Source organism: Trichomycterus rosablanca, chromosome 2 (genome assembly GCF_030014385.1).
Source record: "Trichomycterus rosablanca isolate fTriRos1 chromosome 2, fTriRos1.hap1, whole genome shotgun sequence".
Taxonomy (NCBI): domain Eukaryota; kingdom Metazoa; phylum Chordata; class Actinopteri; order Siluriformes; family Trichomycteridae; genus Trichomycterus; species Trichomycterus rosablanca.
In genome coordinates, this window is record NC_085989.1 from 5,819,861 (window position 1) to 5,834,937 (window position 15,077).

Consider the following 15,077-nt stretch of genomic DNA (forward strand, 5'->3'; position numbering starts at 1 on the left):
AAAAGAAGGTGTATTTAATATGCTTCTACTAAATGCTTTGTTACTACAATTTCACCAACCTTTGGAAATAAGAAAAAAATGTTTGGTAAAGTTTGTATAGGCGTTAAATGCATAAAGATTATATATATTCAAACACAAAAAATAATCAATTATTATAATCAAGTATTTTTTGTAATTATTTATTTGTACTTTTTCTTACACTGTGACTTTGGGAATGTTGAAATATGTTCAAACAGTACAATCAAGACATGAACTATTTGTTCGCAGACATCTTCTAACAACCATTCACTTTAACATTATAAAACACATGTTGATGAGTTATAACTTGACAGTTGTGGTCAAAAGTTTACATCTACTCGTAAGGCACACGTACATTATGGCATTGTAAGAATATTAATGATATCTACAACTGTTCTTTTATTGTGACTTAATGACCAGAACAGCTAAAAAAGAAAACGCTAAACTGATGCCTTATGCTGAGGGGGAATTTGTCTGGATGGTCAGATGTAATTGAAGCACCTCCAGCTTCTATACAGATCTGCCATAAATTAGAAGCTGGTGGAACACAGATGTCACTGTTCACAGTCTAGTAAGATTTACATTACCACTGGCTAATAGACTGCAGAACAACAAATACGTTCCTGCTCTAAAAGCTAAAACTTTTCGTGCTGATCACATGCACTAAGAAAAGGCATTCTAAATGAATCTGTCATCAGGTAAATTAAACATTAAATTATTTGACCACAATGGCAGAAGTATGTTTACAGAAATGTGAGGCATTGAAACCCAACAACACTGTACCTACAGTCAAGCATGTTGGTGCTACTATTATTGTGCTTTGGGGCTGTTTTGGTGCCAATAGAAATCTTGTATCACAAAAATTGGACGAAATATTAAACACTGACCTCAAATTCTTTAGCACAACCTCATACCTTCAACTGGGGAGGTGTATTCTTAGACAAAGCTTCCAGTAAAGCAATGGCCTATAACACACACACATCAAAACTGTTTTTGAAAAACTGAATTGTCTAATAGGGCTAAAATGAAGGTGGAATTATTATATTATAAAATTATTTTTATTATTATAAGGTTCTTATCACAACCATTTCCAAAATAAGTGGTCTATATCGATAAGACAAGTCTATGCCAGAGAATCTACCAATTTTGACAGGTACAGCTGTAAAAGATCCAACAAAAGTTGTGCAAATAGCTCTGTTCGTCTTTCAACAGCCATTTTTAATAGTCATTAAGCTAAGGAACATACAACCAAGTATTAAATGTGCTGTATGTCATTTTTGTCAAATACAAACACATTTGTGCGTATTTCTTTTTTTGAAAAAGAACTGCTTCAATCATTTAGTCAAAGAACACTTGCAGAAACAGAACATCTCTATTACCAATGCACTCACCGGGAAGACTTGCCACTTGCATATTGTACCATGCACATTTTTAGAATTTGAAAATGTATTATATGCCGAAAGTATATGGACATACATGCTCCTAATAATCAAGTTCAGGTGTTTCAGACACATACATTGCTAACAGATTTATACAAGCAATATCGAATAATTTCCCTCCAACACTGTCACAGCACTAGTCTGGTTTGGGGGAACTTTGGCGGCCTGCACATAACCATAAATTTAACCTCACTGAATAAAATTACAATAAACTGGTACGCTGACTGTGTGCCAGGCCTTCTCGTCAAACATCATTCCTAGTTCTTTCAACCAAATGGGCAAAAAATTCAGAGAGAATCTTTGAAATCTTGTGGAAAGCCTCATCATTATAGAAACCGATACAGCCACAAGGAAGTGTGGAATATTAACGCCATATTAAGGCCTATAGGTTTGGAAAGGAATGTCTGACAAGTTTATGGTCAGGTGTCCACATACTTTTGGCTAAATAATCTATTTCTCTTACAAGTGTATGTGAACCTTAGACCTCCACTTTAACTGCCAGTAAAACTGCTGCTAGATGACAAGAGTTGGATCTTGGATCTAAGAGATCTAAGGTGCCAAGGATTGAAATGACAATTGTTTTAAATAAATCTCTATCCAAAGATTCAGAGTGCAAAAAGAGATCAGTATAAAGGTCAAAAGAAAAACCTATTTTAGGATCGGTCGTTTGAGACATAATACACTTTGACATAACAAATGAAGGCACAGGATCAATGGGCAAGCACTTAGATTGAATACTGAACTTTATAGGGAAGGGGATAGGTGAAGTGATATATACAGTAAATTTAGGTATATATGCATAAACAAGCATCAACCCAAAAAGCTCAATTAAAGATCTGTTAAATGCAAAGTATAAAAACGTATGTTAAAGGCCGAATAAAACATACTGTGAAACAGTAGTGGTGTAATCGGTGCCATTTTCAAAAGTACTAAGTAGACACTAATACAGTAACTCGTGTCAAATGACAAATTGAACATTACAGAAAAGCATACAAACGCAGAACGCCGTTTATCTTATCATTCAGCTCCAATAACAAGACTACAAAACTAAGATAACTGTGGTTGAAAACTGACCTACTGTTTATACCATAGACTTTGCATTGTTTTGAAAAGTCCACCTATCCACATCTTCCCACTCTTCAATCTCTTAGGAAAGACTAATGAACTTGGCAACCTTTAGTAAGTCTTTTCCAACATTACATTTCTGCCTGTTCCTGAATTTCTTGCTCCTATGTTTCGGGATCCTTGTTTTCAGGTTCTGGTGTTTCAGGATCCTCCCTCTCAGGTTCTGGTGTTTCAGGATCCTCCCTCTCAGGTTCTGGTGTTTCAGGATCCTCCCTCTCAGGTTCTGGTGTTTCAGGATCCTCCCTCTCAGGTTCTGGTGTTTTGGAATTCTTAGTCTCAGGTTCTGGTGTTTTGGAATTCTTAGTCTCAGGTTCTGGTGTTTCGGGATCCTTCGATTGAGGTTGTTTTTCTATAAATGGCCTCTCTGGCTCTATCTCTGGAATAAGCATGTTGTGCTTTACTTTCATTAACTCAGACATGTTAAAGCCTAACAGCACAACTGATTTGTTTCGCTGAAGTTGCTTCATACATCTGGTGCGTTTAGCGCCAAGCTGACAGGCAACATCAGTTTTGTTCAGCAGTAGACGGTGGCTCAGGGCAAGGATCTCCTTCTTGAACGGGTAGGGCTGTTTGTTAAAATACATGTTTATGAACTCCCGGCGATCTTCAAAGGAGCGCAGCTCCACTCCTGTGGGATCCAGGGCAAACTGGACAGAAGGATCATCCTGCATTTCAGGTGAAGGAAGAATTAAACCAGCCAAGCGGTCTTTCTCAAATTTCCTCTTCCTTGCAAGCCTGGCTTCTCTTTCTCTTTTGTTTGCCTCTATGGCTTCTTTTACAGCCAGCTCCAGCCTTAACTTGCTCTGCAATTCTGCATTTGTCTCTGACGACTGCTGTGCTGGAACAGAAGCTTGGACTAGTCCTGGAACTGGAGCAGTGGTCTGTCTTGGTGAGGCTGGGTATGACAATAACCCTTGACCTGGTCTAGGGGCAATGGTTACCCCAGAACACTTTATCTTTTCAGCCTCTCTGCAGGACTTGGGAGCACAGCGACATTTAAATACATGAACACCGATAGCCTTGACTGTGATTTTGCCTGTGTATACCCCACCGCAGTAGACACACTTGTACGCTGGCGTTTTTAGAATGGCGTGAACGGTAGGCACAATAAAGTGCTTTTCTCTGAGGTGCATTTGATAGCACTCCATGTTTAACAGCTTTTGAGAACAGAAGACGCAGTCCGTGCTGCCTGGCTTAGGCACAGGCATCTTGCAGACAGGTTGAGGATTCATGGGCGACATCCTCAAAAAGATCAGATCAAGGGAATTAGTAACTAGTGCCAAGTTTAGCTCTTTCTCTCCCATAATTTCTTTCGGGGCTGTAGTGTTAATATCAAAATACGGGAACAGAAGCTGTCCAAACTCATCAGTGTAAAGACGATATTCTCGTCTCATAAAGTCACAGTTGACTTTTTGGGTTGAATTGTGTTCCACGTGTACATGTGCAACCAGCTGCTTGACGGAGTGGAACATCCCAGGACAAAACAAGCAGTTTAAACCATGAAGCAGATGTTCAAAAACCCCTTTTTCAGAAAGCAAGGTTTTACACATTAGGCATTTCACCGTCTTGTCCGGCATCTTCTTTAAAAAGGTTGCCCTGGCAGCCAGGCCTATCTTGGTCTTTTTGGCAGTGTCTTTATGGATCTGGACATGTGAGTCGTACACATTCGATGGGAAAAGCTCATTGCAAATTGGGCAAGTGACCCATTTTTTGGTCTGCTTGGAGTCCTGGGAATTATTGCTGGACGCTAAGTTTTGCTGAAGAGGACCATTGTTTTGGTAACCTGGAAAAGCTGCATTGTGCATCGCTTTTGAATTGTTTGGCTGAACAGACAATACTTGTAAGGGAGCAAGGGTGTAGGTTGGCAGTCCATCTACCTTGTTTCCTGTGGGGATCAGATGATTTAGAAGGGACTGTGATGTAAGCATCGTACCCCGAGGAGTAGGCTGGTTTAAGGGGAACCTTGGAGGAACAATCACTGGCTGTGGTGGTGATCTTACAGCCGGCACATTAAACTGTAACCCTGGTGGGAGCAAAACTTGGCGGGGTGGAGCATGAAGAGGACCTGGGACTCCTACACTGACTGGAGGTGGGCGTGGAATACCTGGATGAAGTGCTGGCACAGGAGCGGGCACGGGAGCCATGTTTCCAATAGGAGGCAATGTTGCAGAGACAGTTCTAGCAGATGGAACGTTCTGGAGAGTCAGCGACTGACCAGGTTGCAGCAAACCCTTCGCCTCAGCACTAGCAAGCTGAACCAGGGCTGAGGCTTGAACTGGAAGAACAGTGTTAGGAGCAGTGATTAATCTAGGGCCACCGTTTGGCACTCCCTGCAGGATCGGCACAGGAGGTGCTGGACGAGGCATTAAAAGTTGGCCATTTGGTGCTGGTAATATATGAGCTTGGGCTTTTGGTGCTAGAATAGGATGCGTCTTCCGAGTGTCTCTTTCGAAAATCAGAGCATTAATGTGCATATCCAATTCCTTGTGCTTGTCCGAAGTCAGTATGTGATAAAGCAAGTGCTCAGAGGTGTCGGCATTTGCACCACAGACCTTACAGAAAAATTTCTTGTGCGCCCCCCCAAGGATCCGCACTTCACCGTCCGTTCTTTGTCCAGCAAAACGATTCAGCAGTGTCACATAATGGTTAACGAGGACATGCTTTTTCATGCTATACAGGAGATCATCGTGAACTGAGCATTTTCGGCACTGATATATACGGCCGGTCCCAGCTCTGGCAGACAAATTGGGCGGCACAGGTTCGGGTTCCACCCTTTGATCTTCTAAATGGAAGAGTTTGTAATGTTTAGCGATCACTTTAGGATGAGCGATGAATGGGCAGGACGAGCAGGCAGAAAGATTACAGAGTGACTGTTCCTCATCATGGCAGCGATGAATATGAGTCTTGAACGAATGCCAGGACCGGGTGGAAAATTTACACAAGGAGCAGCACAGCCCCCGGGTTCGATATTCCCACTGAATGAAAAGAGGGAGCACAAATGTTAGACTACATGAAAGCAACATACTCAGAGTTCAAAACAAAATAAGTCATAAATGCCTCTAAATACAGTAATGCAAACAGTAACGGCCCAACTGACTGACTGTCTTTGTCATGACAAACTTTTCATATATGTTACTTTGCAAAGTGGTAGTGGTCAAGCTGAGACAGGGAGATTTTGGCCATATAGGTCCATTTACATTTTCAGCATTTAGCAGATGCTTTTATCCAAAGTGACTTACAGTTGGGACAGTATCCAATCTAAGCAATTGTGGGTTAAGGGCCAACAGTGGCAACTTGCCTTCATCAGCAACCTTCTGATTACTGGTACAGTACCTTACCCACTAGGTTACAACTGCCCTACAGTATTGAGATTCTGTTGGCAATGTGTTAGGCTCAAGGGCCTAACATTGTCAATTGGTAAAACCTGCATACAATTCAAAGATTCATGCTGAATTTACAAGCCTAATAAAAACAGTTAGATAAGTTTAATTCTGCACAGAACTTTATCTTGTTTGTCTAATTTGATTCACTGTGGCTGGAGGGGGTTACAAGGTCCTCATTGTACTGGTAGTGATAGATGATTTCCGGAGTGCTGAATGTGGCTCTCCGTATACGTTCCAACTCACTTTGAGAATTTACCAAAAAGACGAGTGAAAAGATGCAGCTGGCGACTCCAAACGTGTCTAAGGGGGCGTGTTATAGACTCATCTCACCCCAGCCAGCACATTTAAATAAGAAAAAAGAAGAAAATGGGAAGGAAAATATATATTTCTTTACATTTGTGTATAAACTAATGTAACTGTACCTTTTTCTTCCACTTGCCGTTAAATCCATCACAAAAATCGGCCCATTCAGTAGCATTAAAAACACTTTCACCTGGATCAAACTCCTGGAGGTTCTGCATCAGTAGGAAAAGAAAAAGCCAGAGTTTTATACACCAAAACACAAGTTGGCTTTACAATCACATATAAACCATTAATTCAGCACTTAAGTCTTAATTACTAATTACTTTTCAGTTACTATATGATGGTGCTGGTGCCTAATCTGAGATTTAAACTCAGCAGTGGTGAGCTAGCATATAAATAAATTATATTGAATTATTATGCTAGTGCCAACGTTTTCAGAAGGGTCCATTCCTGTTCCAGCATAACCATGTTCCTGTGCCCACAGCGAAGTCATTAACGACGTGGTTTGAGGAGTTTGGTGTGGAGAAACTCCAGTGGTTTTTACAGAGCCTTGGCACTTGGTAGTATAATGTTTGTACAATACCCATGACTTTGGAATGGGCTGTGTGACAGGCTCATAGTCACAGCTGGCTGTGTTTGAGAAAGGGAACGTCAGATGGGGACTCTTACGATCTCCAAGACCGAGTCAAGTGCCTGTGCAAGTTGGTGGGGGTCACACAGGGCCTAGCAAGGCTCTCAGTACCCGATACAGCTTTGTGTGGGAACCTAACACTAGCAAGTCAGAAGAACCACCCTCTGACTGGACACGTGTCTTTTTAAGCAGGACAGGGGTTGTGCGAGCAGCAGCAGATTCACAATCGAGAATTGTAAATGATTAGATTGGGGGACTGACGGGAAATCTAAAAAATATGCTTAAATGTTTTAGGAGTCAAAGAGAAACAAACTCACTCACCTCACACAAGCTTAGACACTCCTCGAGGCCAAAGTCACTCAAGATATTTTTTACTTTTCTTCTAGTTCTTCTGATTTTCTCCAGTCCTCGAACTGGATACTGATACATGTTTCTTCTGCTAAAAGGTGGAAAAAAATCAATTGTTCAGTTAGCGGTTGTAACGAACTGTTTGTTACTGACTCTGCTTAATAATAATAATAATAATTAAATTCTGAATGCTGAACTGGTTCTGTTCCAAGTGTTTCTGTTCATCAAATCAAGCATAACGACTTGATATGAAATTCTGTCTTTTATTTTATTTGCATCCATAGTTCAAACAATTGTTTACAAGGACTGTTTGCCCAAATCAAAAAATCCAAACTGTCACCATTCTCTTAGAGAAATGTCTGTATGGTTAAATGTAATCCAAGAGCCACCAGACAGTCCCTACTGCAGCAGCAGGGAGGTAAATCCTTATCCAGCCTCCACTCCATCAGATAAGGCCAGGTGCTTAACTGTGTCTGTTAAGCACCCAGCCAAGCCGGTGGCAGAATTGAGACCCAAACTGAAGATTGAAGATTTTTAACCCAGTGTTATTTTTTCCTCATTGTGGGAACACAACACTGGCAGGTGAAAATAAGTGGCTGGCAACTGAGCATGTGATGGTCTACAGTTTTTCTTCCAAAGCACAAAAGTAGTGCAAGCAGCAGGGGAGTTACAATTGGGAAATGGGAATTGAAAATGACTACACTTGATTTGTATTTTTTTTTCCCTTTGTGTACCCTGTACTTTTTGTTTTTAATCCACTAAACGCAAACTGCATAAAGTACAGCATGCCTCAACATGCAAGTCTCTGCATAAATTAAACCAAAAGACACAAAGGTAAAACTGTGGATGTACAGGTATTTTTCAGGGTATAAGCCTTTATGTAAAAAGAAACAAAAAGACACACAGGAAAATTGCATGTCTGTGCTTGCTAAGTATTTTATTTGGTTTTCCTACCGAGTGGCCAGACAGTTGTGTGGTCTCCTAAAACTAATGAGAGTAAGCTGTGTGGACTAAATATAGCAAAGCAGATCAGCCTGATGGCATTTTTCCCCAATGTGATGGAGATGCTTTTCAGGAACGACTAGCAATCTGGTCAACATTAATGGGAACATGAATGATGTACTGCATAAAGTTTTTTAAAGAAAAAGCTACTCTTTACCAGAAAGATTAAACTGGGACATAAGTCTGTCTTTTAGAAACACACTGACCTAAATCACACTGTCAAGGCAGAACTGGAGTGGTTTAAAATTAGGGGAAAAGTAGTAATCTTTATAAAGAGAGATGGGCCAGAATTGCAACTAAAAATGTGCCAATGGCTGTAACAGATGCCAAAGTTGGGCTAATCTAGTATTATACAAAACCGACTAATACTTGGAAATTGTTGTAATTTCAAGGTTGGTCAGGGATTCTTGGTACAAGTTGTTGTGTGTAATTTGGGTTTAAAGAGGTTTAAACAAGGATTTAAAGACATGACTGAAATGGAGAAATGCAATAAAGTTGACAATGAGTTTAATAGCAAACACAACAAAAGGAAGACAAGCCTTGTAAGCCTTGTAGCAAGTAAATTATGATTGGCTACATCTGAGGAGATGCCTGGCCAATTGAGCATTAAGGGCTTTGTTTAGGGGTCCAACATTGGCAACCTGCGAGAGTTAGGGCTTAAACCAGTGACCTTCTGATCTCTAGTCCAGTACCTTAACCACTAACACACATTAATTTACTTTCCACACCGAGATGGGGAGAACCCCACAGTGTTGCTGTGCTGTTTAATTAAAGACTTATTTAAAACATCATTTACAACATAATAATTACTACTCATATTCATTGCCCTGTTACTGGTGGCCAAAAGCTGTTCAACAGCCAGTATTTGTTCACCTAGATGACATGTGTATCTGATGAAATAGATCTTAAGTATTAAGTGTAATTTGGTTCTGTAGGGGTTAACACAGGGGATTAATAACAGGAGTGAAACTGAATTCCTTAATCAATACAAAATCCAATTCAAAAGACAAACCTTGTAGTAAAAACATGCATGAGTCTAAAACATTAGACGAGTTACATATGGTTAATAAATGTGTGTTTATGTCCAGTGGCAGCCTGTGGATGGTCTTTCCATGGATGGAAAATAAGTCAGCATTAGTACACCTTGATGGTATGTGCACCTAATTAAGTAGGTAATGACATCAGGTGCCAGGTGGATGTATACAGTAAAGAGGGCAGTAGGTTGAATTTGGTTCTGAAGGAGTTAACACAGGGGTTCAATGACAGGAGTGAAACTAAGTTCCTTAATCAATAAAGAATATGCAACAACCCAATTCAAAAGACAAACCTTGTAGTAATAAGCATGCATTCAAGTCCAGGACATTAGATGAGTTATTAGAAGACACTCGTTTATGAACACATATGGTTACACATAAGTCACCATTAGTAGACCTTGATGGTATGTATATCTGATGAAATAGATCACAAGTACTAAGTGTCATTTGGTTTTGAAGGGGTTAACATAAGGGATTAATAACAGGAGTGAAACTGAGTTCCTTAATCAATAAAAAATATGCAACAAAAATCTAATTTATAAGACAAACCTCGTAGTAAAAACATTCATGAGTCTAGGACATTAGACGAGTTATTAGAAGACACGCTTTTTTAACTTCTACGGTTACATAATATTACTAAATGTGTTTATGTCCAGTGAGTGGCGGCCTGTGGATGGTCTTTCTATTAATAAAAATTATGCACAGCTGACCAACATGTTCCGATAGTCAGCATTAGTACACCATAATGAAATAGATCACAAGTACTACGTGTAATTTGATTCTGAAGGGGTTAACATAAGGGATTAATAACAGGAGTGAAATTGAGTTCCTTAATCAATAAAAAATATGCAACAAAAATCCAATTTATAAGACAAACCTTGTAGTAAAAACATTCATGAGTCTAAAACATTAGACGAGTTACATATGGTTACATATTTTTTGTAAATGTGTGTTTATGTCCATTAATGAAAATTGTGCACAGCTGACCAACATGTTTTGATAGTCAGCATTAGTGCACCTTGATGGTATGTATATCTGATTAAAAAGGTTATGACATCAGGTGCCTGGTGGATAAATGCAGTAAAGAGGGCAGTAGGTTGAATTTGGGTTTGAAGGGGTTAGCATAGGGGATTAAAAAGGAGCGAAACGTAGTTCTTCACTCAGCACTTCTATGCAATAAAACCGTGCAAACAAGAAACTGCAGGACAAAATGCAAAAAAACAAACCATGCGAGAAAATGCATGCATTCTGGTGCACAAAATGTTTGTAGAAATCTAATAAACGTGTAGATTAATGGCTCACTGGATGTTTAACATAGATAGATCTATGTCCATGTGGTGCACATTAACTAGTGCATGTACTTTGGGTTGATGAGATGCGATGTGTGCGCATGTGTGTGTGTGTGTGTGTAACTTGTCAGTATTAGCATGCTGTTGTAGTCAGAAGGAAACTAATGATAAATCCAGGCTTTGGTTACCTTGCTGGGCGCCACTGATTTTTTGGGGAGGGAGTTTACCGCTTTTCAGTGAGAGCGCCACAAAAGCGCACTTCCACCAATCCGTGCGCCAACGCCGAGACACCCTGAGAGCGCGCGCCGCACCCGCACCGCACGCGCCGCACCCGCACCAGACTTTATAAACACTGCACACAGCGACGGCTGGAAAACGCGCAAAATAAAACACGCGGTGACCTATTATTCCTAACGTAGCTCCGCTTATCCTGCACATAAAAAGAGAAAATGGCGCATTGAATGACAGGGAAGTGACGTTGACCTCTAATTACCATAATGCCTATCTGACCAATCAGATTTCAGCACACTAAATTCGAGAAAGTCTAAACAAGCAGCTCCTGGTGCATGAACCTGAGCTCAAGACTCCATCCAAACATCATCCATTCATCAGGTCCCTCATCAACCACTATCAACTCCACTGCACATTCATCATGGCACAGGCTATAACTCAAAAGTGGGCGGGACTTACTGCTGCAGTGCACAGCACAGCCACTAGAGGCCCTCAGTGGGCTCCTGGTAGCTCAGCAACAGCACAAAGTGGGCGGGGCCCTGATGAATGATGTCATATCACCCCACAAGTGATTGGCCAATAGGACTCGAGCAAGCATTGTTATTCTGCTCCCTCTATAGAACAAAGACAAAATGGCCACTAGCTACCAATTAGGTGCAACTAAAGTTGGCTAACAATTTTTAAGTATTTTAGAGATAAACTCCATTGTGGAGAAAGTTTTGTCTAAAATTTGCTGGTACAAACCCTAAATACAGCTAAAGCAGCCATACATGCACATTTCCCCGCAAATTTGTTTTGCAATTTTGTGTTTACGATGATTTTACTTAAATTGCGAGTACAATACGGGTCCATTTTTCAATTAAAAAAGTCAATGGCATTTTTTTAATTTCTGTAACATACCATATTTTTGAGCAAAGCAACTTAGAGTTTCCACACAATATACGATAGGAACGGGGTAAGGGAGGTAAAACGTTATGTATGGAAGACATCTTGAAAGAGGTAAACTGCGCAAAATAGAAATGAGGTTACACACATTAAGAACAATTGAGTCAAAATGTAGTCATTTTAGTGATGTGATCTCAAAATCTGCACGCTTACAAATTGTTAGGTTACAAATAGGTTACAAATTTGAAGTTAGAACCTATATTAAAGAACATGTCTAATATGTTAATGGTGTTATTGGGTTTTGTTATTTTTAGCTTGTCCATGAATGCATGGAAGACAGGAAAACAGAAATTAGATATATTACGCCCATTAAGAACCCATTAAGTCATTTTAGTGATGTGATCTCAAAATCCAGACAACTTACAAATTGTTATTAGGTTACAAATTTGATGAAGTGGCACATAAAGTATAAAGGAATCCCTGTCCTTGTTTTAAAAATTTATTATTTTTCACACATGAGCACGGTAACATGAACATTAGCAGTTATTAAGATAATGCTAATATAAAAAGCACACAGTTCTACACACAAACTTGTACAGGAAAATAGTATTCTAAAATATATTTAAATAATGAAAACCTAAAAATTCTATTTATACACAATTCACAATGCTTTTACAGAACAGTTTAGCATTTGTGGTAGCTTATAGCGGGGGGGGGGGTATATGTTTCAAAAGAGACAAAGCCAACACTAGCCAGTTTAAACCAGCAATAGAACAGAATAGAGCAGAAATCAAATTAGACCGGCATCTTGCTAATCAGTTTGTTTTTTTCTAGCCAGTTTGATAGTTAATCAGTTTTTTCCCTATCTGGTTTGATAGTTAATCAGTTTTTTCCCTATCTGGTTTGATAGTTAATCAGTTTTTTCCCTATCTGGTTTGATAGTTAATCAGTTTTTTCCCTATCTGGTTTGATAGTTAATCAGTTTTTTCCCTATCTGGTTTGATAGTTAATCAGTTTTTTCCCTATCTGGCTTGATAGTTAATCAGCTTTTTCCTTATCTGGTTTGATAGTTAATCAGTTTTTTCCTTATCTGGTTTGATAGTTAATCAGTTTTTTCCTTATCTGGTTTGATAGTTAATCAGTTTTTTCCTTATCTGGTTTGATAGTTAATCAGTTTTTTCCTTATCTGGTTTGATAGTTAATCAGTTTTTTCCTTATCTGGTTTGATAGTTAATCAGTTTTTTCCTTATCTGGTTTGATAGTTAATCAGCTTTTTCCTTATCTGGTTTGATAGTTAATCAGTTTTTTCCTTATCTGGTTTGATAGTTAATCAGTTTTTTCCCTATCTGGTTTGATAGTTAATCAGCTTTTTCCCTATTTGGTTTGATAGTTAACTGGTTATGTAAACAAATAGATTTGAATTCATAGACACATTTAGTTTTAACAATCATTTCAAGTTTAACTACATTCCTCATATTCCATACATTTTACAAAATAATGTGACACATTTTTTTTTGCTACTATACATGATCATCTTCTGTTTTAGGACACAGCAGCTGAATTATTAGAGTAATATCTTACCTCAGTTTCAAACTAAACTTTATTTGTTTGACCTGGATTTGTTTTACCTGTATCACCAGACCTAAATTGTTTTGCTTGTATCACAATCACCAGTCAAATTGAAAAGTCCAATATCCACTTGCTGATACATGCTACAAAACACTAATTGTGTTAACAGGAATCAATACAGCGTAAGTTAATCTTTTTAAAACCATTTCCTTGAAAGCTCCTTTCTTGCTTATAGACATTATTTAAGTATTTACACACACCACCAGGTAAATGCACATTGTCCCCTGCTCATACACAAATGCATGCATGAATTACATAAAACACATATTAAAGTGCCTAATACAATGCCAGTTGTTGATTGTTAATTAACCTCATGAGTATAATCTACAATAATTAAGCTTACAGTCAGCACTTTGATATTTGTGCAACATGAGCACACTAACCAAAGCCTAAAGAGGATAAAAAGTGGGTGCCTGAATTTATGACAGTATATTTCAAACAAAGACAAAATTCATTAGCAAAGAGGAGAATACAGTGAAAAATTTATAATAGCATGCTACTTGGTGAAAATAATTCAGTCCAATGATTTGTATGGTCATATAACAGCTGAGCAGGGCAGCAATCCATCATAAGACTTTGGTCACTGACCGTTCCCCCTCCAGACATAACCAATAATGTCTGTGTAGGCACTTGGCCGGTTGATAGCACCTGCTAAGATTCTAACCCTGGTCTCAGTGGAGATGAGGCCGTAACTTTAATATGAAAAGTAGTCATCACAGAGGTATAGATTAAAATGACTGATGGTTACATCCAAGACAGGGCTAAAATACAAGGAAATAATAAAATGGGTTTCTGTCAACATAAAAGTACACTGGCTTTGTTTATGATAATTTCAAATGAATAATGAATACTTTTAAATCATTCTAATTATCAATTTAACATGGACTTTATTTTTTAAAATAGTACAGAATCAATACCTTACAATTGTAGTGTGTAAATCAAATATAATAATATAGTAATAACACATGCATAGATTGTTTAACTACTACTATTACTACTACTACTACTACTACTACTAATAATAATAATAATAATAATAATAACAACAACAGTAATTTTTTTTTCATTTATTTGATTATTATTAACCATTTTATAATGACAGGTCCATTCGACTGGAAACAACAGATGCAAAGCAGGAATGCCATGGACAGGGCAACATTTCATCGCAGGGCTTCGGCCGCCCTCTTAGACATAGCCAATTATGTCTCTGTAGAGGCCAGCCAGTCTATTGCACCAATGAGTTTCTAACCTGGGTCTCAACATAACAGACTGCTGTTATAGCTGATTATAACAATAATCAATTGTTATTTTTAATAATACCATTTTACTACTATGAATATTATTATTGTTGTCATTATTATTGTTAATATTATTGTTGTTAGTAGTAGCAGAACAAGGTTTTTGTGTTCAGGACTTTTATTTGTGCGTGTGGTCTTAATTTGTTAGTTCATGCTAATCTCCTTTAAACAATTCACAGTTGACTTTTAAAACTAAAGATAAACCACTAATAGAAAGAATGACTTCTTTCTATTTCTTTCGTGTCTTTTAAATAAATGTTATTAAATGTGAACATCCGTGTTGTTTTTTAAACCATTAAAAGTAATTCTTCTTTTTGGTGTCTTTATTTTCGGACGGTTTATCAGGCATTATTTTGGCAGCAATGGTGACGATCTGAGTCTGAATCTAAAAGCTGACTATTCACTACATAGTGCACTAGATACTGCATACGCGTCAACGCTTTTTCGCGCACTATGCAGTGC

At 38.5% G+C, this 15,077-nt stretch overlaps 1 protein-coding gene across 1 annotated transcript; it reads right to left on the bottom strand.

Annotated features, from left to right (window-relative positions):
* Window positions 1–2,443: 2,443 nt before the first annotated feature.
* On the bottom strand, window positions 2,444–7,353 carry adnp2b (ADNP homeobox 2b). The gene is made up of 3 exons (XM_062989844.1): window positions 7,221–7,353; window positions 6,388–6,480; window positions 2,444–5,557 (listed from the first exon to the last, which is right to left on the bottom strand). Exons 1-3 carry the CDS (start codon window positions 7,326–7,328, stop codon window positions 2,687–2,689), a joined length of 3,072 nt encoding a protein of 1,023 aa, XP_062845914.1. The 5' UTR covers window positions 7,329–7,353; the 3' UTR covers window positions 2,444–2,686.
* Between the last annotated feature and the right edge of the window lie 7,724 nt (window positions 7,354–15,077).